The sequence below is a fragment of the Myotis myotis genome, unplaced genomic scaffold (assembly GCF_014108235.1).
Source record: "Myotis myotis isolate mMyoMyo1 unplaced genomic scaffold, mMyoMyo1.p scaffold_m19_p_7, whole genome shotgun sequence".
Lineage (NCBI taxonomy): Eukaryota > Metazoa > Chordata > Mammalia > Chiroptera > Vespertilionidae > Myotis > Myotis myotis.
Genome location: NW_023416379.1, coordinates 54,396,148 through 54,418,791, shown reverse-complemented (window position 1 = coordinate 54,418,791; position 22,644 = coordinate 54,396,148). Strand labels below are relative to the sequence as shown.

The window sequence follows — 22,644 nt, the reverse complement described above, 5'->3', positions numbered from 1 at the left end:
TTAATTACTCCTCTCTAAAATAGAATTAAATATCTTTATAATTCTGTGAAAGGAATGAGTCTGAGCATCCTGGGATGCCCACCGGAAAGACCTTATATAGATTAAGGCAGTAGGTACAAATAATTACAGTGGGGCCTTGACTTACAAGTGTCCCGACTAACGAGTTTTTTGAGATACCAGCTGTCTCTCCGCCAATTTTTTGCATTGAGTTGATAGAGTAATTTGAGTTAACGAGCTCCTTAACGAGCTCGGTCTCGGAACGAATTAAACTCCGTAAGTCAAGGCCCCACTGTAACTCTCTTACTGTTTTGAAACATCGATGTGAGAAACACTGATCGGTCGCCTCTTGCATGCACCCCAACTGGGGATCGAACCTTCCCCCCTTTGGTGTACAGGACAACAATCCAACCAACTGAACTACACTGGCTAGGGCAATAAGTAAGTCTTTTAATTGAGGAAAGCATAATTTATTAACCAATCATGTTTGGGGTGCTTCCATTTTCACAGTGGTTCTACTGATCTTGCTGTCTTGAAATACTCTACTATCAGTATACTTGCTGGTTATGAATATCAATTCTCATAGCTTTATGCAGTTAGGCAGATATTTGCTTTTTTGTTGTTGTTAATCCTAATCCGGAAGGTACTTTTCCATTTTTATTTTATTTTTTTAGAGCGAGAGAGAGTGGAAGGGAGGGGGAGAGACAGAGAGAGAGAAAAAACATCGATGTGAGTGAGACACATCAATTCATTGCCTCCTGCATGCTCCAACCCAGACCTGGGATCAAATTGCAACTGAGGCCGAAACCGGTTTGGCTCAGTGGATAGAGCGTCGGCCTGCGGACTGAAAGGTCCCAGGTTCGATTCCGATCAAGGGCATGTACCTGGGTTGCGGGCACATCCCCAGTGGGGGGTGTGCAGGAGGCGGCTGATTGACGTTTCTCTCTCATCGATGTTTCTAACTCTCTATTTCCCTTCCTCTCTGTAAAAAATCAATAAAATATATTAAAAAAAAAAATTGCAACTGAGGTGCTTGCCCTTGACTGGGAATTGAACCCGAGGCCCTTTGGTCCATGGCTGACACTACCACTGAGCAAAACTGGCTAGGGCTCATGTAACATTTTTTAGATGTAGAACATAATACTCAGTTTTATTCCTAGAAGTAGAGGGATAATAACAGAAGAATCCCAGAATGCAGATTTTTCCATTCATTTGGCAAGTTTTGTTTAGATTTTGTAAGTCCTGTTGAGAGATTGTTTTGACTTCTGACACCAAATAGTAGGTGTCCTACAATTCAATCCAATTCTGACACTAGCTGGAGTTAGTGTCAGACTCCACAGGTTAAAGGGCTTAGTACCACAAGGTGGCCCTAACTTCAGATGCCAATTGTAAGAACTGGGTCTTCAGGTTACCTGCACTTTTGTCCAACTTGGAGGGGTTGGGGTCTATGAATATATGATTATGCAGAAAGTGAGTTTTTATTATATTGCCCCCTTTTTAAAAATTTATTATTTTTTTGAATCCTCACTCAAGGATATTTTTCCATTGATTTTTAGAGAGTGGAAGAGAGAGGGGGGAAACAGAGAAAATATCAATGAATGATAAACACATTGATTTGTTGCCTCCTGCGTGAGGCCAGGCCAGGGCCCGGGCCAGAGAGGAGCCTGCAACCAAAGTACTTGCCCTTGACTGGAATTGAACCCAGGACTCGCTGGTCTGCAGGCCAACACTATCCACTGAGCCAAACCAGCTAGGGCTATTGTGTTGCCCTTTCATTTGCCAGATTACCTTTTCTGTTCCTCCTTTCTTCTTCCTTATTCTCTGTGATCACTTACTACTTCTGCTACTTAGAGATTAATAGAGACAGGATAAGGCAGTATGTGTTTTCTTTTGAATGTTCATTTCCTCTTTCCTTCCTTCCTGCTGTCTCTTCTTCCTTCCTAGCTACCTACAGTTGTTTTTTGGGGTTTTTTAAAGTTGCTTCTGTATGCCAGAGGACACAAGCCCTTGTGGAGTTTCCTTCAAGATAACATCCTCTCTGGGAAATGACATCTGAATTTTCACATGTGATGAGATGAGTCTTAAACCATGAAGTGTGAAGAGGACCAATTGTGGCAGTCTTATATTTGAAAAAACACATTTAATTAGAGCCCTACTTCATTTAGCATAATTCTAGAATCTTTTAGATAGTTTTTAGTAATTTGTGATTTTAGTAGTTATCTTAACATGGGGATATTTAACTACTGTAGCAGTTTGTTCCATCTCTTTATTCTGTAGATAAACAGCATGAAAGTGCTGTTTATCTTTTTGATAATTCTGACAACGTGAATTTGAAATATGTACTTCATTAAGGAATGAGGGTTGCTTTTAATTTAATAAATAAGTACTTTATTACAAAAATCACTTGACCTTGTAATTAGTCTTTAATATTGATTACATTTGTTGAAGGTCTTTAGATGATTTTTTAAATGTTAAAACTTGTTATAAAAGACAGTAATGGTATGTGCTATAATTTTTTATTAACTGAAAAATTACATGTTTTTTGTGACTATGTGATTCATTTATTATGTGTTGAATTTTATACTTCTTATACAAAAAAAAATAGAAAACAAATACTCTTAAATTCTTCACTGCATGTCTGGTCTAGTATTACTTGCCCAGATGTCTTCTATTTAAAATAACTTAAATCTTAGAATTTTGAGTGAAAGCTGGCATTTTGACTAGGGTAGAAAAGAGATAATGCTTACACTATTTAACACCAGCCTTTATGAAATGATGTATTATTGGATGAATTAACACTCTTTTTTTCCCCCCTAAAGAGAACTGGAAGTAAGACTATGGTTTATAACTTTGAATATTTTAACCAGTATAAACTAATTTTTGTTTTTATAAATAAAAAATTATTTTTAAAATTTCTCAGGGAGGAAAGAAAAATAGTTGATTAGTCAGTGTGTAGTTTGATTTACATTGAATACTTTTTATTGTTCCTTCCAAAACAGACACTCCTTGAATATGCAGAGAAATGGAAAACTTCAGAAGATCCCTTACCTTTGCTGGAGGTATACACAGTGGCCATCCAAAGTTATGTAAAAGCCCGACCTTATCTTACCTCTGAATGTGAAAATGTAGCATTGGTTCTGGAACGCTTGGCATTGTGAGTAGACCTTTGAGTAAATTAAAATTAGGTTTAGCTTTTTTTGTTTTACTTTTATATCTTAGCTCTTATGATAATTTAAATTTAAATAGGTTATGGGATGTCTACTAATAATGTTAGAATTCATTTTATTTTACTTCAAATTTTAATAATTATATATATCTTTACCAAATTTTTTTGTTTTTTAGAAGCTGTGTTGAACTTCTACTGTGTCTGCCTGTTGAGTTATCAGATAAACAATGGGAACAATTTCAGACACTGGTGCAGGTGAGAATATTTACCTGTTAGGTTTAATATAGGTACATTTTAAGTTAGTTTTCTTTGTTCTTAATAAATTATTGGGTTAAACTTTAAAACACCTAACGACAAATTTTAATTGCTCTTGTTATTGTTATTAACACTAGTGTTTTGCATATAGCAGATGCTCAATAAATGTTTCCTAAGTGAATTTACACATTTAGGTAGTTTGGTTGAATAATACACTGTTCTTTAAGATCAGGTAACTAAAGGACTTTGTTAGAGTAGTAAGGGAACACAAAAGAAAATGTCCTCATTTGTATTAAGGGACAGTTTAACTAATATTGAAAATCTGCAATATACTTAATAAGAATGTAACATATCTCACTTTTTTTTTGTCTCTCACTTAAGTCTTATGAAAACTTTGTGGGGGTAGGTATGTTTTTTCCCATTTTAAAGGTGAGAAAACTGAGGCTCATACTCTAAAATATTTATTTTCTCATACTTATGCAGCTAATATCACAGAGTAGTTATTTGAACCCAGCTTTTTCATTCCAAAGCACATGCTTTTTTTTTTTCCTAGAGCTGAAAACATGCTTTTTATTTCTTTTATTTAGTGGTTTTTATTCTACTTAGATGAGTACTACACAATTTTACACTTAGTTATTTTGGAGCATTTTCAAGAACATTAAACTTTGTTTCAGGCACTGGATTGTGCTGGATATATTATAGCTTCAAGTAAATTTTGATCAATCGGATAAAAGAGATGTTCCTGCTAGCTAGTTTTCAAAAATATAGTTGTCTTTTTCTCTAGCCACAGTTCTTAAAATATCCTTTGGCCTTATGTTTTTCTGTAGGAGATGTATTAAAGAGGATTAATCTCAAATTTTAGAAGCATGTGAAATATAGTTAGAGAAAGCAATTTTCCTATTTTATATTAAACATTAAACTCAAGTGCAGAATTCTTGAAGGTAGGATTCATATCTTAATACCTTTGGATTCTATTATGTCTTATACATAATAGATACTTAAAAAGTGTTTGTTGAAATGAAAGTGTCTTGTCCTGTTTGTCACATTGCAACTAACTTTTGATCATGCAATTTCTGCTTCAGCATATCATTCCTGTGTCTTAGGATTTTTTTCCTAATGTGTTTATTTTTAGGTAAATAATTCAGAACTTTTCATTGTTTGGCATTCAGATACACTCTACACAGAATTAAATAAGTTGTTTATATACAAATATACTACTGAATCCCTCATGCTACTTAATTTTTTTTTGTAAGATAAACTTCTGAACTTTCCTTTTTAAAACAATAGCATTAATTGATACTTTTTTATGTGAGTTAATGTGAAGGAAATAACTCTTTAAATCCCTCTATAGTATTTTCAGCAGTTGCTCAAAGAAAATTTTTAAAAGCACTTGAAATTGTTGCAGTGGGCAAGTTTTATGGTGTGAGGAATAGCTGTTTTGTATAAACATAGCATGCAGTTTTAAGTTTCCATGACACTTTTCTCTTATTTTAGAGTTTCCTCGGGGTTATTTTATATCTACTTAACAGCATTTGTTTCATTTTACCTGTGTGTCAACTGTTTAAATATTTTTTTACCCGACTAGAAGATAAGCCCCATAAACACTGGGACTAGTTGTTCTCTTCCCTAGTACTTTCTCCATAGAAATTCTCAGTAAACAGTTTTGAATTGAATAAAAATTATTGATCTTTGGTGGTCTATAGAATATGCCAATTGCATGAAAGTTTGGAAAAACTAATAAGTAAGGTTTGTGTCAGCTTTAATAGGATTTTGCCAAGGTTATGTAGTAAATAAATGAAAAATCATGCATTTATTTAGTTGGTTTGCTTTCATACGTCTCTTATTGGAATATGTGTAAGTTGTCACTTAGGCCTTGATGCAGGTCTGTCATTTCTTAATGGTAGAAGTTTTTGAAAATTTTTTTACTAACACAGGATGTAAACGTGTAAGGTCTTTTACGCTATGGGTATTTTGGTAACTTCCTTGAGAAATAACCTTCCTCTTCCTGGTTTAGATTTTGGAGAAAAATTAATATGGACTTATTTATAAAAATACATTGTTTTTATTTAAAATTTATAATAATATAATGCTTATCCTTGAGATTTGACTTTAAAAGTCAGAAGTAAAGGAATTTAGCACTTTGTAATGTGGCATGAGAATTTGAAGATAAAAGTCTTATTTTTCAAAAGTTTAGTATTATATTTAAAGCCTGATAAGCTTGCTTTTAAAAATCTGTTGTAATTCTTTGGATGTTTATTTAATATTTATAGGTAGCTCATGAAAAGCTGATGGAGAATGGCAGCTGTGAATTGCATTTTTTAGCTACTCTAGCTCAAGAGACTGGGGTGTGGAAAAACCCGGTACTGTGCACTATTCTTTCCCAGGAACCATTGGATAAGGATAAAGGTAAATTTTCTAGAGAGAGAGAGAGCGAGAAAAGAGAAAAAAAGAATCATTAGACCAGAGAAAATTAAGTACTTAAAATTGTTTTGATATAACTCATCTCAAGATATTCCAAACAAGGATCATTTAATTACATTTTATCCGAGATGGTTGAGGCCCTTCATTTTTATTTTATTTGGGGGAAAGATGTATTTATAGGACTTTACAATCATATCATTACAGAGAAACTAATTCCCCCCCCACCCCCCCTACATCTCTTTAACAGAGGTATTCCTTTTACAACATCCTGATAGGTGGCAATCTGGCTTATATTTAATATCTAACTTACTTGACAGATGGAGATGCTGAAATAGGGTAGTTAAATTATTTTCTTGAAAATAGAATACAAAATTAGTGTTAGAACTTTCAAGTCTTCTGTCTCTAAGATTAGTATTGTTTCTCAAGCAGCTTATTGCTCAGTCTTATTTTATCCAACTTAGTTGTTATTGTATGAGTTCGGCAATAAAGACTCCAGTTAAACTCAGACTGGCTGGTATCCTGTTGGAAGTAGATGGCTAAATCACTAATATGCATAACAATGTTCAGAGTACAAAAATTGTATATATCACAAAGAAGGGCACAGTTGTTGTCTTTAGTACTTGAGATTATTTTGGAAAGTGCCCAGCTTTCACTCTAATCTTTCCCAAGGTATTAAATTGGAGAATTAAATAAGCTGCTTCCATTGTTTATTGCAGCTTTTCCTGTTGATTGATTGCAGAGTCTAAGTATTTTGCAATATGATAGCAAATCATGAAGGCTCTGAGAAGGGAGTATAAATAGCCCATTGCTTCTGAACACTTCTGATACTTTGATATTTACTGAAAGGCTTCCCTGCTAATCTCCAAAGTTCTCTTCAAGCTGGTTGTTCCTACATGGCCTCCCTTCTTACCATTGCTCTATTGCTTTTCTGATAGTTTATAGCAATGTTATCTGTTTTTTAAATTTTCATAAGAAGTTTATTTTTAGTATCCCCTTCCTTTGTGGCTATCCACAGATTAGCTGCAGTGTTCTCCGTACCTTAGAGAAATAAAGAATAGACACTCATTATTTAAAATAATAAGAAGAACATTTAAAAGTTGAGAATCTTAGTGTTTTGTTTTGTTTTGCCTTTGGCATATTAATTTTCTTTCCATTATATTAATAACACTATGTTGTTGTTGTTTTTGCTATAATGAAATTGTATTTTCTAATGTTCTCAACTTTTAAAAATATTGGTTGTAATATATTAATATCAAATTACATTGTATAGTTTTTAACAGTTTTAAATGTCCTTTAATATGCATGGTTTCATTTAACCTTCACAATGATCCTATGAAAATGGTAGGCCCTTTATTCTGTTTTACAGATCAGAAAGTGGAGGCTCAGAAAGATTACTTGTATTTTCTGTATCACATTGCCAGTGATGTGAGGCAATAGCAGGAATTGAAATGAGATCTTTAACTTCTCTTCTTTTTATAATATGCCCTGTTGAACCTAACTTAATAAAATAAAATTTCATCTAGTTTAAATAAAGAATTAACTCCTTGCCCTGGCCAGGTGGCTCAGTTGGTTGGAGCATTGTCCCATGCACCGAAAGGTTATGGGATCAATTCCTGGTCAGGGCACATATGGGAGGCAAACAATGTTCTTCTCTCTCTCTTAAGGAATTAATTCCTTTTTTTCCTGAAGAGCATTTTTGCCAAACTCACACATTATGCTAAAGTAGGAAAATGAAACTTTCACCTTAGCAGAGATTTAAAATTTATTTTAAAAGAAAGTGCGCTCCATTTCCTGTTTAAATGTGCCCGATGTTGTTTCTGTTAACAAATGTCTGCCCATCTCTGTGCTGCTTTATTTCTTGGTCTTCACCTGATATAGCCACTGGGATAATTTGGATTATGCAACCAAGAGGAGTTTCTACAATAGCAGGTGGATTGTAGATAGCCAGACTTTCATTCAACTCATGAAGCAACCAGAGAAATATATGATTGAGGAATTTTGCAGCCATAATCTTTACTTTGTTCTCTGTTATTTAGAATGCTTCTTTGGTGGGAGTTATTTTATGTATAATTACACAAATTATTCATTTCCTTCTTTGAAAAAGTTGAAGGAACTAACATTTACACACACGTGCTACTTTATTTACATTCTCAAATTTGATGGTTCAAAAGGAACTTTTAGCTTTTTATATTATACTAGAGGCCCAATGCACAAAATTCGTCCAAGAGTAGGCCTTCCTTCCCTCGGCTGCCAGCACTGGCTTCCCTCTGGCACCCAGGACCCGGGCTTCTCTCCAGCACCTGGGACCTGGGCTTCCTTCACAGTCCCGGCTTTGTCCAGAAGGTCGTTGGAAGGATGTCTGGTCTAATTAGCATGTTATGCTTTTATTATTATAGATATTCAGCCCCTTGGTTTAACTTAATCTAACCTATAGCAGCTTTGAAGAGAGGAGCTAGAGCTCAGAGATTAAGAAGTACATGTCAGTAGATATAGCTCATTAGTTTATAGTGAAGTCTTTGAGTTTTGATATAGTATTTCAGTGATTTTCAACTGGTGTGCTGTGGCACCCTGGTATGCCACAAGAGGCACACCAGTGTGCTGCAAGAACTTTTAAAACATGCACTACCTGACTATTTAGTCAGGGGCACTGACTTCTTTTCCCTTAGATGGTCAAATTAAAAAATTACAACAGCCAACACAGCAATAGCCATCAGGTGTGAATTAATCGAAATTATACCTATTTTTTGTCAGATGGGCAAAATATATATATATAATTTATTTATTTATTTATTTTTACTGATTTTAGACCTACTAAAATGCAGCTAAACCAAGAAATCTTTTTGGGATTGGGGGTGGGCATGACTCAGAATTTAAAATGTTGGTTTCATTTTAAGATGTTAGCCTCCTAGAATAAGGTAACTCTAATTACTAGACCAACATAATTCAAGTAGATGGCCTTTGAATATCACAGGAACTTTAGGCTTACATATTACTTGTACTTTTCTTTAATCATAATCTTGGGATTGGAAAGACCAACTGAATACTCATTTTTTTAAACTCAATTTTTGCTCCCTTCTGAAACATTACTGATAAATACATTGGCCTTTGCTTGAATATTTCTAGAGAATGGTAACTGTGTAGTTCAGTCCGTTCTTAGCCCTCTATTAGAAAATAGTCATTGTGAAAACTATATTCTTAGAGTTTACATCTTTTGGATCTAGTGTTACCTCTAAAGCCATACTGAACAAGAGTATAAGTCCCTCTTTTTGCACCATATCAATTGAGATATTTAAAGATTGCCATCATGTCAACACTTAGTCATCTTTTTTTTTGTAGACTAAGAGCCTTCCTGGTGTGGCATGCTTTTAAATCTACAATCATGATACCTAATTTTTGAGTAGATTTTGTTGGTGGTCTCATTAATGTGTAATTCTCAGAACTTGATGTGTACCCTAAATATGAGCTGCCATTGGTACTCTCTCTCCTTCATCCTAATAATTTATACTTAGTATTGACTTAAGATGACATTGTCTTTTGGGGTAGCCATATCTTTCTCAAAACTCAACGAGGTCACTAAAACCATACACACACACACACACACACACACACACACACACACACATTTAAAGTAAATGCTACTATTTTAAATTCTTTACATTTTTATACTTTGTCTTTTGGCACATAGGGTATTACTTTTTTTTCTCTTCAATTTCACTCTTTAATAAGGTTTATTCTGTCTCTGTAACTTGTCAAAACCCTTTTAAATCTTGATTTGTTATTCAGAATCCTTTTCAGTTTCCTCTAATTAGCAGACTTATTAGTGTATATTCTGTTAGCATCCAAGTCGTTGATAATAATCATGAAAAGATCATATCCAGAATACCTAGTCCCTGTGATACTTACAGAAATCATCCTTGCCTTCAGTCCTTTAATCAATTTTTTTTTATTATTGCTTCATCAGACACAACTATTTTTTCTTATGTCTGTCCCATGCTTCTCATTTTGATCTATAAGGATTTGATGAAAACTATTTGGCTAGAGTTCTGTCAAGTTAGACTGGTTAATATTGAGGTTAATCTGATCTAATTTATTATTTTTAAATGAACTTTTTATTTATTTTAGATTTATAGAAAAATTATGAAGAGTTCCCACAACCATTTTCCTATTAATAATATCTTATTATGATATATTTGTCACAATAAATTGATATTTGATACTTTATTATTAACAGTCCATACTTCATTCAGATTTCCTTAGTTTTTACCTATTGTCCCTTTTCTGTTCTAGGATCCCATCCAGGATTCCACATTACATTTAGTCATCATGTCTCCTTAGGCTGCTCTTGGCTGTGACAGTTTTTCAGACTTTCCTTGTTTTTGATGACCTTGACAGTTTTGAGGAATACTGGTCAGGTATTTTGTAGAATGTCCCTCAATTGGGATTTGTCTGATGTTGCTCTCGTGATTAGAACTGGGCTTGTGGGTTTGGGGGAGGAAGATCACAGAGGTAAAGTGCCATTGTCACTACATTATATCTAGGATGCATACTGTCCATATTACTTTTGACTGTTGATGTTAAACTTGATCACCTGGCGTAGATAGTATGTTTGTCAGGTTTTCCACTATGAAGTTACTATTCCCTCCCCCCCTTTCTATGCTGTCCTCTTTGAAAGGAGGTTACTATATGCAGCCCACACTTAAAAGGCAGAGAATTAAGTTCTATTGCCTTGAGGGGGTGGGGGCCAGTATCTACAGAGATTATTTGGAATTCTACACAGGAGATTTGTCTTTTTATCTCCATTTATTTACTTAGTCATTTATATTCATGAGGATTCTTTGGATACTTATTATACTTGGTCATAATCCATTACTACTTTATTTTGTTGCTCCAGTTGTTCCAGCTTTGGCCATTGGGAACTCTGAGTTAACTTCTGTGCCCCTTTGACATAGCCCCATCATTATGAGTTATATTTTGTTTGCATACATCCTTGCTTTCTGGTACTACAAGATACTTCAGGCTTATCTTACATATTTCCTGTTCCAGTTCTAAAATCAGCAGTTTCTCCAAGAAACCCTAGTTTCTTTTATTGAGAATAGTATTAGATACCAAAACCTGGTAACTGGGTGTTCTCATTAATACTGGGATGAACTTGTTTCTAGGACCTCTCAGTAGACAAGGCAAGAAAACATATGTTGGTATACTAATCTGTATATGTACACATATCTATAAATTTCTATGTGTAACTAGCCATATCTATATACTGATGTCTCTAACTGTAATCCATACCACATTGATCATTCTAGCATCCTCCTCTTACCCTATAACCTTCACTTCAACAAAGTGTTATGTAATTGGAATCATACAGTATGTGGTCTTTTCAAATTGTCTTTTTCTCCCATTGACCATCTATATACTTAATCAGTTTTGCTACATACACTTTCTTTTACCGTTTTATAGAGTTCACCTATCCAAAGTTAGTTAGGTAAGAATAAGAACCTTTTCCCCCCACCTCTTTCAGGGAAATTCTTTCATAACATTGGTAATACAATTACATTCTTTTGACATATTTTACATTCTATCCTGGGCTCCCCAGACCTCCGAAATAATTTTTTAAAAAATTTCCATTCCTTAGGATTCCCTCTATGCTATAAAGTTCTATGGGTTTTGACAAACATGTGGTGTCATGTATCCACCATTACAGTATCATACAGAATGATGATTTCTTACTGCTCTAAGAAAATCAACTGCTTCGCTTACTTAGCTTTCTCCTGGACACCTGACAGTTCCTGACCTGTTCACCATCTTTTCTTTGAGACTGTCATAATTAAAGCCTTTTTGGTCTAGTTTCTTTCACTTAGCAATATGCATTTAACATTCATCTATGTCTTTGGCTTAACAGCACATTCCTTTTTATTGCTGAATAATAATCCATTGTATGAATGTATCACAGTTTATCAGTTCACCTAGGAAAGGACATCTTGTTTACTACCAGTTTTTGGTGGTTGAATAAAGCTGTAAACAGTTGCATGCAGATTTTTTTATGTGGACGTAAGTTTTCACATTGATTGGGTTAAATACCTAGGAGTATGATTGCTAGATCATATGGTATGATTGGGTTAAATACCTAGGAGTATGATTGCTAGATCATATGGTAAGACTATGTTTTGTTTTTTAAGAAACTACTAAACTCTCTTGAAAAGTGGCTGTACCTTCCCAGTTGGTGTGGGTCAGTGGTTGAGCATTGACCCTTAAACTGAGAGATCCCTGGTTCAGTTCCCTGTCTGGGGGCATGCAAGAGGCAGCAGTCTATGTGTTACTACTCTCAGTGATGTTTCTATCTCTCTCTCCCTCTCCCTTCTCTCTCTCTGAAATCAATAAAAACGTTAAAAAAAAAAGTGGTTTACCATTGTGTATTCTCACCAGCAATGAAATGAGTTAGTGTTACTGTACACCCTCACCAGTATTGTCAGTTTTTAGAATTTTAGCCATTCTAATAGGTGTGTACTGATAACACATTGTTGTTTTAATTTGTATTTCTATAATGACAAATTATATTGAATATCTTTTGACATGCATTTTTGCCATCTGTATATCTTTCGTGAGGCATATGTTCAGACATTTTTTTGCCTATTTTTTAATTGGTTTGTTCATTTTCTTGTTGATTTTTAATAGTTCTTTGTATATTTTGGATGCAAGTACTTTATCAGATATAAGTTTTGCAAATATGTTCTTTTACCCTGTGGCTTATCCTTTTTTTAAATAATGTGTGTGACAGAGAAGTTTTAAATTTTAATAGAGTCCAACTTACCAATGTTTTCCATGTTTTTGGCATATATTTTTCTCCTGTAAGTTTTATACTTTTGCATTTTACATTTGGGTATGTGATCATTTTGAGATAACTTTTGTGAAGTGTGACTTAATCTATGTTTAGTGACTCTCCTTGGCTCTTCACAGTCACACTCCTTTTTCTCAACAAGCACAAGCCATGTTTTTAGTATAATTAATTTGGAGACTTAGGATTATATCTATTCCTCTAGTCTACAGTTTTGCAAAATGTACCTTTAGCCCCATTTTGAAAATTACATTTTACCATCTGTTTTCATTTGCTTCATTGTTCTACCCTTCTCAGTGTAAAGCTTATTATCAGAACCACCATAAAAAATAGAGAAATTTTTCTTTTTCTCTGTCATCATAAGTAATAGATCATCAGACCCAGTCGGCAGGTCTTTTTTTCCTCAAAAGTTACTCACCTCCACCAGTTTTATTTTTCTCAACATTTTTGGTGAGTTAGGATTCATCTTGGCCTTAGCTTTAATAATGTTTTGCATACTCACAGTGTATCCTTGGTCCTGAGCCTGCTTTTCCTTCTGCATGTCATCATTTGAAAATCTAAATTCTGAGAGAGCTCTCTATTACAGTCACACTGAACCTCTTCAGCCCTTTCTACTTATATATTGGGATAATCTGCAATTGCAAAAATTGTATTTTTATCACTTGCCAGTCTTTTCTTGAATCTAAAAGCCCTAGAACTCCTCTCCCCTCCCCTTCATTTTCAAAGGAAATTTCTAAAGCTTAAGTTTTTCATAGTGCTTATAAATCTACTTCAGAATTTTATGAGAAAATAAGTGTTTATTTCAGTAATAAACTTTACATTTTTAAAGTGAACATGGAAAAATTGCTTTCTTGTTTATCAGATACTAGAGGCCCAGTGCATGAAATTCGTGTACGGGGCTGGGGGTGGAGGGGGTCCTTCAGCCCAGCCTGAAACCTGTCACAATCCGGGACCCCTTGGGGGATGTCTGACTGCTGGTTTAGGCCCGACCCTGCTAAACTGGCAGTCGGACATCCCTCTCGTAATCCAGGACCGCTGGCTCCTAACTGCTCGCCTGCCTGCCTGATCGCCCCTAACCACTCTGTATCTCTACCTTATCACCCCTACATGCTCACCTGCCTGCCTGATCGCCCCTAACCTCTCTGCCTACCTGCTTGATCACCCCTAACCACTTGCCTGCCTGCCTGATCGCCCCTAACCACTCACTTGCCTGCCTGATTGCCCCTAACTGCTAGCCTGCCTGCCTGATTGCTCCTAACCATTCACCTGTCTGCCTGATCTCCCCTAACTGCCTCTGCCTGCCTACCTGATCGCCCCTAACCACTCGCCTGCCTGCCTGATCGCCCCTAACTGCTCACCTGCCTGCCTGATCACCCCTAACCACTCTGCCTGCCTGATTGCCCCTAACTGCTTGCCTGCCTTCCTGATCACCCCTAACTGCCTCTGCCTCGGCCCCCACCACGGCGGCTTCGTTTGGAAGGACATCCGGAATAACATCCAGTGGTTTGGCGGTCCAGTCTAATTAGCATATTATGCTTTTATTATTATAGATTAATATACACAAGATGTAATGGTATCTGAAAGGTGGAAAAGATGAGAAGATGGAGCAAGTGATAACTTATACTTTCAAGGCCAGATCTGATTATTACATGCACAGCTACATTTGCTTTCAGATAGTAAATCTCCAGTCCTTTCACTCTTGGATGCTTTTTGTTACATATATATGGTGTGTGTGTGTGTGTGTGTGTGTGTGTGTGTGTGTGTATCTATCTTTACCTGTTTATATATAGAATTCCTAAAGGGGTGACTTTGAGACCTAGACTTAAATCTATTGACAATGTTTTGGGGTTGTTTTTTTTAAATTTATTTTAATTGAAAGTATTACAGATATCCCCCTTTTTTCCCCCATTGACTCCTCCCCTCTACCTCACAGCCTCCCCCCTATGCCTTCACCGCACGGTGTCCATGGGTTATGTATATATGCATATAAATTCTTTCGTTATTCTTTTCCTGGCACCCCCTCCCCACTTCCCTCTGAAGGTCAGTCTGTTCCTTGCTTCCATGTCTCTGGATCTATTTTGTTTGTCAGTATATTTTGTTTATTAGATTTCACATATAAGTGAAATCATGTGATACTTATCTTTCTCTGACTGCCTTATTTCGCTTAGTATAATATTCTCCAGGTCCTTCCATGCTGTCTTAAAGGGTAAGAGATCCTTCTTTTTTACAGCTGCATAGCATTCCATAGTGTAAATGTACCACAGCTTTTTTATTCCCTCATCTACTGATGGCGCTTGGGCTGTTTCCAAATTGACAATGCTTTTTGTGGTAGGACATTTCTTACACAAAGACACTAAAAGAGCACCTTTATAGAGTATGTATTAAAACTGTTAGAAATACACTTTTCCTAACCTTTCTATCTTTCCTTTTTCACATTTCACTTTGCTTTGTTTCTCTTTCTTTGTTCTTAACTGACATTGTCTTCTTATAAAACATAAGTAAATTGACCATTTTAGGTTTTTTTAAAAAATGACTACTAAGTTATATTGTCTCTTACTTGTGTAGATCCCTTAGATCCTTAAGGATCAGCAACTCTGGATAGAATTAAGCTAATAGAACTTAACAGCAGTAAGCTTATAAAAGTAGTCTCTGTCCAATTTCAGGCTGATGACATGTTTTGTATTTTGTGTTTTGTTAACATTCATTATACTCTATTATATAATTAAATAGAAGCATTGTGACCCCAAAATTTTTATTCTTTCTAAAAATGATTTTAAAATGTATACATACTTGATTTCAGAGAGAAACATCAATGATAAGAATCATTGATTGGCTGCCTCCTGCACGCCCCCTACTAGGGACTGACCCTGCAACCCCTTATGTGCCCCAACCAGGAATCTGGCTCATAGGTGACACTCAACCACTGAGCCACACAAGCTGGACCTAAAAAATTATTTTAACCCTTTGCGGGGTTAAATGTTATTTTTGTAATTCAAACAATCTGGTCCAAATTAATTGACGGGATTGAATGTTAAACTTTTTAATGTTCTTATTGCTCGAGGTTGGACCTGCTCCTAGCACCTGGTCTGTCGAGTCAGCCTTGAGGTTGGACCGAAAAGGGTTAAAACTCTCATTGGCTTCTTGAAACATTCTAGAAAAACATATTTCTATTTTAATGAGTGTAATTTATATAATAAGAACCTAAGCGACCCTTACAGCAGAACGACCGGTCACTGTGATGCACACTGACCACCAGGGGCAGATGCTCAACGCAGGAGCTGCCCCCCTGGTGGTCAGTGTGCTCCCACAGGGGGAGCGCTGCTCAGCCCGAAGCTGGGCTCACGGCTGGTGAGCGCAGCAGCGGTGGCAGGAGCCTCTCCTGACTCCGTGGCAACACTAAGGAGCAGTGAGCAGGTGGGCAGTAAGGAGTATAAGGGATCCTGGACTGCAAGAGGGCTCAGGCTGGGCTGAGAGGGGGGAACACCCGCGCCCGCCCCCCCCCCCCCCCCGCACGAATTTCATGCACCAGGCCTCTAGTTAATAATAATTTTATATGGATAACTATATCAGAATTTAATTACTAATAATTGTTATTTCACATAAAAATTTTTAGTGTCACATGCTAACTAGGTAGACCTAGGACATGAAATATTTAATCTTTAAAAATTATGTTTTATATCAATTGTGTCTAAAAATCATTTATGATCATGGAGTTTACCATAATCAGTTATAACCATAAAATTTCAGAATTAGTAAAAAAGCAAGCAACTTGACTTAAGAAATTCTGAAATCTTTAAGTGAAACTTCTCTTTCTTATAAATGTAATATGTTCCTCAGGAAAGGGTAAGAGGTGGGTGAATATTAAGACTATCTCTAACTGGTAATTTTGACAATGAAATATACTTACCTAGAACATTTGTCTCAATCTTGGCTGTGCTTAAATCACCAGGAGAGTTTTTTAGACACACTAGTGCTGGAGGCCTACTTCAGTCCAGTTAATTAGAGCCTATGTGTGAGCTGTAGGCATTAGTACTTTTTAGATGTTTAAGATTATTGTACAGGTGGGGTTAAGAACCACTGACCTAAAGCTTGAAATGTTGTGTTTTTATTAAATTTCCAAATTTAGAATTTTTTGAAAATCCTCACCCAAGGACATGTCCATTGATTTGAGAGAGAGAGAAAGAGAAACATAGATTGGTTGCCTCCCATATGCACCCTGACCAGGGATTGAACCTACAACCCAGTTATGTGCTCTGTCCAGCAGTTGAACCAGTGACCTTTCATGTATTGTATGATGCTCCAACCAACTGACCCACACTGGCCATGGCTGGATTTTTTTGACTAACATTGCTGAATTGATTTTTTTTTAATGCATAAAAAGCACATAACATCAAATGTATAATTTAATCATTTTTAAATGTACAGTTTAATAGTGTTAAGTATGTTCATTGGTGTGAAGTACACAGATCTCCAGAACTTTTTTATATTACAAAAGTAAAATTGTATAGCAAAACAACTTCCCTTTTCCCCCACCCTCCACTTCCAGACCCTAGATAACCAGCATTCTATTTTTTGTTTTTATGACTGTCTACTTTATACCTCATATAAATGGAATCATACCATATTTACTTTTTTTGTGTGACTGGCTTATTTAACTTAGCCAAATGTCCTACATATTGTAGAATATGACAGGATTTCCTTCCTTTCTATGGAGTGAATAATAGCTTATTGTGTGTGTGTGTGTATATACCACATTTTGTTTATTCATCCATGTGTTGATGGGCATTTGAATTGCTTCCACCTCTTGGCTGTTGTGAGGAGTGCTGCTGTAAATATGAGCATGCAGATATCTCTTCAATAGCCTCCTTTCAATTCTTTTGAGTCCATACCCAGAAGTGGGATAGTTAGATCATTTGGTAGTTCTTTTTTAATTTTTTGAGGAACTTCAGGTTCTTCCGTAGAGGTTGCAGCATTTTATAGTCCCATCAATAGTGCAGAAATGTTCTAATTTCTTCACATCCTCACAGACACTTGTTTTTTTGATAGTAGCCATTATGATGGGTGTGAGCTAATATCTTACTGTTTTGATTTACATTTCTCTGATGATTAGTGATGTTGAGCATCTTTTTATATGCTTATTGGTCATTTGTATATCATTGGAGAAATATCTCTTCAAGTCTTTTGCTCACTTTTTAATAGGATTTTATTTTTTGTTGTTGAGTTGTAGGAGTCCCTATATATTCTGGATGTTAACCCCTTACCAGATGTATAATTTGTAAATATTTTCCCCCATTCTGTACATTGCCTTTTCACTCTGTTGATTCTGTCTCCTGTTTTGATGCAACAAAGTTAAGTTTGATGTAATTCCATTTGTCTGTTTTTATTGCTTATCCTTTGATGTTATATCCAATGAATCATTGCCAAATCCAGTGTCTTGAAACTTTTCCCCTTTGTTTTCTTCTAGGAGTTTATATTTTTAGGTCTTACATTTAGGTCTTTAATCCATTTGGAATGTTTTATATGGTGTAGGTAAGATAAGAGTGCAACTCTATTCTATTGCATGCGGATATCCTTTCCCCAGCACCATTTGTTATAAAGACTGTCCTTTTTCCATTGTGTGGTCTTGGCACCCTTGTTGAACATCGTTTGCCCATACATGTGAGGGTTTATTTCTGAGCTTTCTATTTTATTGCATTACCTATATGTCTATCTTTATGCCAGTGCCATACTGTTTTGATTACTGTACCTTTAAGTGTGAGACCTCCAACTTTGTTCTTTTTTGAAATTGTTTTGGCTATTTGAGGTCCTTTGAGATTATAATTGTAGGATAAATTTTTCTATCTCTGCAAAAAATGCCATTGTGACTTTTATAGGGATAATATTGAATCTGTAGATTGCTTTTGGTAGTTGTAACTCTTAACATTATTAAGTCTTCTAATCTATGAGCTTGGGATCTTTCTATGTACTGTGTCTTTAATTTTTTTAACAGTATTTTATAGGATCCAGTGTATAAATTTTTCATCTTCTTGGTTAAAGTTTATTCCTAAGTATTCTCTCTGCTGTTATTGTAAATGGAATTTTTAAAATTTTCTTTTCAGATTGTTCATTGACTAGCTACTGAGGATAAAAATCATAAAACTTTTAAAATAAATCTGGCAAGCTCTAAAAGAGGGAGCCTTTGATGTGGTATTATAAGTCTAAAGAAAGACATGTTCTGGATTGGAGCAAAGTAGAGAAAGATATGGAAGAAAGGGGAGGAGAGATAAAGCAGTTGAAGAGAAATGGACAAGGGAGGATGGGATAGGTTCTCAATTGAGTATTCAAATGTAATCTACTTTTGATCTATTTGAATCATGAGCTTCAGAATACGTATTATTTTCCTTTTAAAATACTTCTTCAGGAGGTACCAGAGAGTTAGACATTTATAAACTTTGTCTTCAGTCTTTATACTTTTTGTCTTCACTGCTATAAACTTGTTCTAATTAGATATACTAGTCAAATGAGATTTTGTTTTTTCTCCTCTTACCACTGTATAAAGCTGGAAATTAGAAGATTCCATTATTCTGGTCCTGGTTCTGTTGTTAACTGGCTTTATGAACCTAGGAAGTCACTTGCCTTCTGTGAGCCTCAGTTTACTCATCTGCCAAATCTTGGAGCTGGACAAAATGACCTATATGGAAATATTCTGTATTTCTTTGAAATCAGTTTTGCCCTAAGTATGGCAGTGGTTTCCCATGTTAAAAAACAAACACAACTATGCTTTTGAAATTTATATTACCACATATTCTCTTAAATATCAAGTTAGCACAGAAATTATTTTGCACAATCTGTTATTCTAACTTACTTGCTGCTATTTGAGATTTTAGGGACTGTTTGCAGTTCTCCTGTTAAGATTGTCATCAGTTTTTTTTAAATACTTGGCACCTGTAAATAATTTTTTGCATGATCTTCAGAGTTCATTGATTATGAATTATTGTGGGAGTATTTGAAATAATTCCCAGACTTTGTATCAGAGTTTCCTTTTGAGAGAACTATTGTATTAGGAAACTAAAGCTGTTTTTTCAAGTGTGTGATTTATTTATAGCTAGGATAGCTTTATTTTAACTTTACTTAAAGTTTTTATTTAAAACCTTTACACATTTTGCTTTGATAGTGAACTACAATTGACCCTAATAGGATCATGTGATATTGAAGAAAGAAAAGTAATGCCATGTATATGTAAGACATATAGTCAGAGGTACCAGAGAGTTAGGCATTTATAAACATTGTCTTCTGTCTTTATACTTTTTGGTTTAGTTTAATGTAAAGATTATAGAGTAGCAGGTACAAAGGTCTAGTTATCAAGAAAAAGATGAAATTTGGCATAGCTTATATGGTCATGGTTTAATACTGAGGAGCATTGATCATACTATCTTATAGACACTAGAGGGTAGCAAAGAATAAAGAAGGGAAGAGAATCTCTCATTTTTCATCTTCTAATGTGCAAATTACATACTAGACATATCTTCCAGTATGTTCATAAGTAGTTAAATTGTGTGTTTTATTTAAAGGGCATTTAAAGTTTTATTACTAAAAGCCTTCCAAAGGTTTCAAGTTGGCCATCACCAAATAAATTTTTCAATATGATTTTCATCATGGTAAAGAAAACATTAGGGAAAAATTTAAACTTGTATTTCTTATTTTTAGTGGATCAAATGAACAGTAGGAAATTAAAAGAATAAAATGTATGATGCTTAAGTGGTACTTAAGCAAATGTTGAGGTTTATTGATTGATGTTTAAAAAAAAACAGAAGTTCTAGCAGACTCCCCCCACCTTTTAATTTATTTTTATGTCTTAATTTGTTCTAAAACACTTATTAAAGCAAGATAGACTTCAATCATTAGTACTGAAACACAATTTTAGTTGAATCTCATTTCCTAGAGTATCCAAACATCCTTTTGTGATTGTCTATATAATATGTAATGCCCTAGTACTGCAAATTTCTAAGGATGCTAACTCCTGGTATTCAAGAATAAATGAGTGGGGGAGGGGGAAGTTGTAAGGATGGAGTAGTATAATTTTAATAACATTGACCATTAGAATTTAATGTGAAATTATTTTATCATCAAGAAGTTAATTCACCTCATTCTAAATGGTACTCTCAGGGGCAAAAAGTATTTAATGCAATTTTTAAATGTTAGCTATATAATATCATTTTACTTATAAGGTCAAGTATTTTGTTATAACCATGTAATAGTAATAGTTGATTGCAAAGAAGGGTTGGGGTAGCTCCTGTGCTCTTAAGTATTATTGCAAACGAATTATTACCAAATGTTAATGGGTAGTTCCTATGCTTTAAAAAAAAATACTCCTTATAAGTATTTTATTGCAAATGAATTATTACCAAATGTTAATGGGTAGTTCCTATGCTTTAAAAAAAAAAATACTCCTTATAAGTATTTTATTGCAAATGAATTATTACTAAATATTAATAATATATTATGTCTTGTTTTTTAAAGTGAATGAATTTTTAGCTTTTGAGGGTCCCATCTTGTTGGATATGAGAATTAAACATCTAATCAAAACAAATCAGTTAAGTCAAGCAACTGCTCTAGCAAAGCTGTGTTCTGACCATCCAGAGATTGGTACAAAAGGTAGTTTTAAGCAAACTTACCTTGTCTGTCTTTGCACATCATCACCAAATGAAAAGTTAATCGAGGAGGTGAGTATATTTTCTTCTGTTAGTAATTCTTTTTTAAACTGAAGAAACTTTTAAGTTAGATTAGAATGCTTTGACTTCCCTTTGTCTTAATGAGGGACCATTGTTAATCTTATCTTTGGTATGCTCTTGGATAGTGATTCTAAACAACTTTCAGAATTATAATGTAAAGTAATTTTATCTAGCTTTGGTTTAAATAATTTGGATCTTTTAACTGCTTTGGCTGAAGTATGGGAAAGGTAGTGGTGACTTAACAGTTTAATAGAATTTTTATTATTTGTCAGCATTTGGGCCTTAACGTAGTTTTACCTGACTTCCAGATATTTGCAGATCTATTTTAAATTAAAATAACTTTATAGAATTTATATGACTTCCCCCAGGAGTATTTTTTCTGTTTTTAATGTGTATAAGAAACATTTCATTTAATTTATATCTCTTTTTTTTTTTAATATATTTTATTGATTTTTCAGAGAGGAAGGGAGAGAGATAGAGTTAGAAACATCGATGAGAGAGAAACATCGATCAGCTGCCTCATGCACATCCCCCACCGGGGATGTGCCCGAAACCCAGGTACATGCCCTTGACCGGAATCGAACCCGGGACCTCTCAGTCCGCAGGCCGACACTCTATCCACTGAGCCAAACCGGTTTCGGCTAATATTATATCTCTTATGAGAGCTAGATGTCTATATCTCTTCCTAATTATATGTAAAAATAAATTTTATATTTGCATATTAATGTAAAACTATTTTCTTTGTGACACATGACTTTTTTTCCTCCTCGTTTCATGTAAAGCATAGTATTCATGTATTTTTATGTTTTATATTAAAGAATTCTGAGAGTAGAATCATGGTTCAAATGGAAATTTTGCATTTTGGGTGACTCATAATTCCAAAGTGAATGAAGTTGAAGGCAGTTGTCAGGGAATTAAATGTTGTTCAAGAAATAGGGAATATGTATTGAAAGGATATGTATTTAGATAAAACTAATATGTTAGACAGTATTGTGTGAGAATATAATGTGTACAAGTGTCTTGTATTTCTAATATAGGTATCCTTTAGCTCCAGAACAAAAGAGAGGAGAACAAAGGGATTGTGGGACAAACTTAAAGATATATAAATGGAAAAGTTGAGATTTAAGACAGAGGACATTTAACAGAGTATGCATGATCAGCTGAGTAGACAGAGATTTCAAACAGAAAGCTGAATGCCCATATGCAGTTAGAGGTTGTATTTGTAATGGACCAAGATTAGATATAAGTCTGTTGTGTATAGC

At 34.9% G+C, this 22,644-nt stretch overlaps 1 protein-coding gene across 4 annotated transcripts in view; it reads left to right on the top strand.

Moving 5' to 3' along the window:
* ZNF292 (zinc finger protein 292) overlaps positions 1-22,644 on the top strand; it is a 77,516-nt gene that overhangs the window by 31,213 nt on the left and 23,659 nt on the right. For 2 of the 4 annotated variants that reach the window (XM_036316428.1, XM_036316429.1), the window contains exons 2-5: positions 2,997-3,151; positions 3,340-3,418; positions 5,689-5,824; positions 21,171-21,373. In XM_036316428.1, coding sequence (XP_036172321.1) covers positions 2,997-3,151; positions 3,340-3,418; positions 5,689-5,824; positions 21,171-21,373 — 573 coding nt within the window. Of the gene's footprint in view, positions 1-2,996; positions 3,152-3,339; positions 3,419-5,688; positions 5,825-17,073; positions 18,201-21,170; positions 21,374-22,644 lie in introns of those variants that run through there. The other 2 variants (XM_036316430.1, XM_036316431.1) reach the window with 2 other exon arrangements.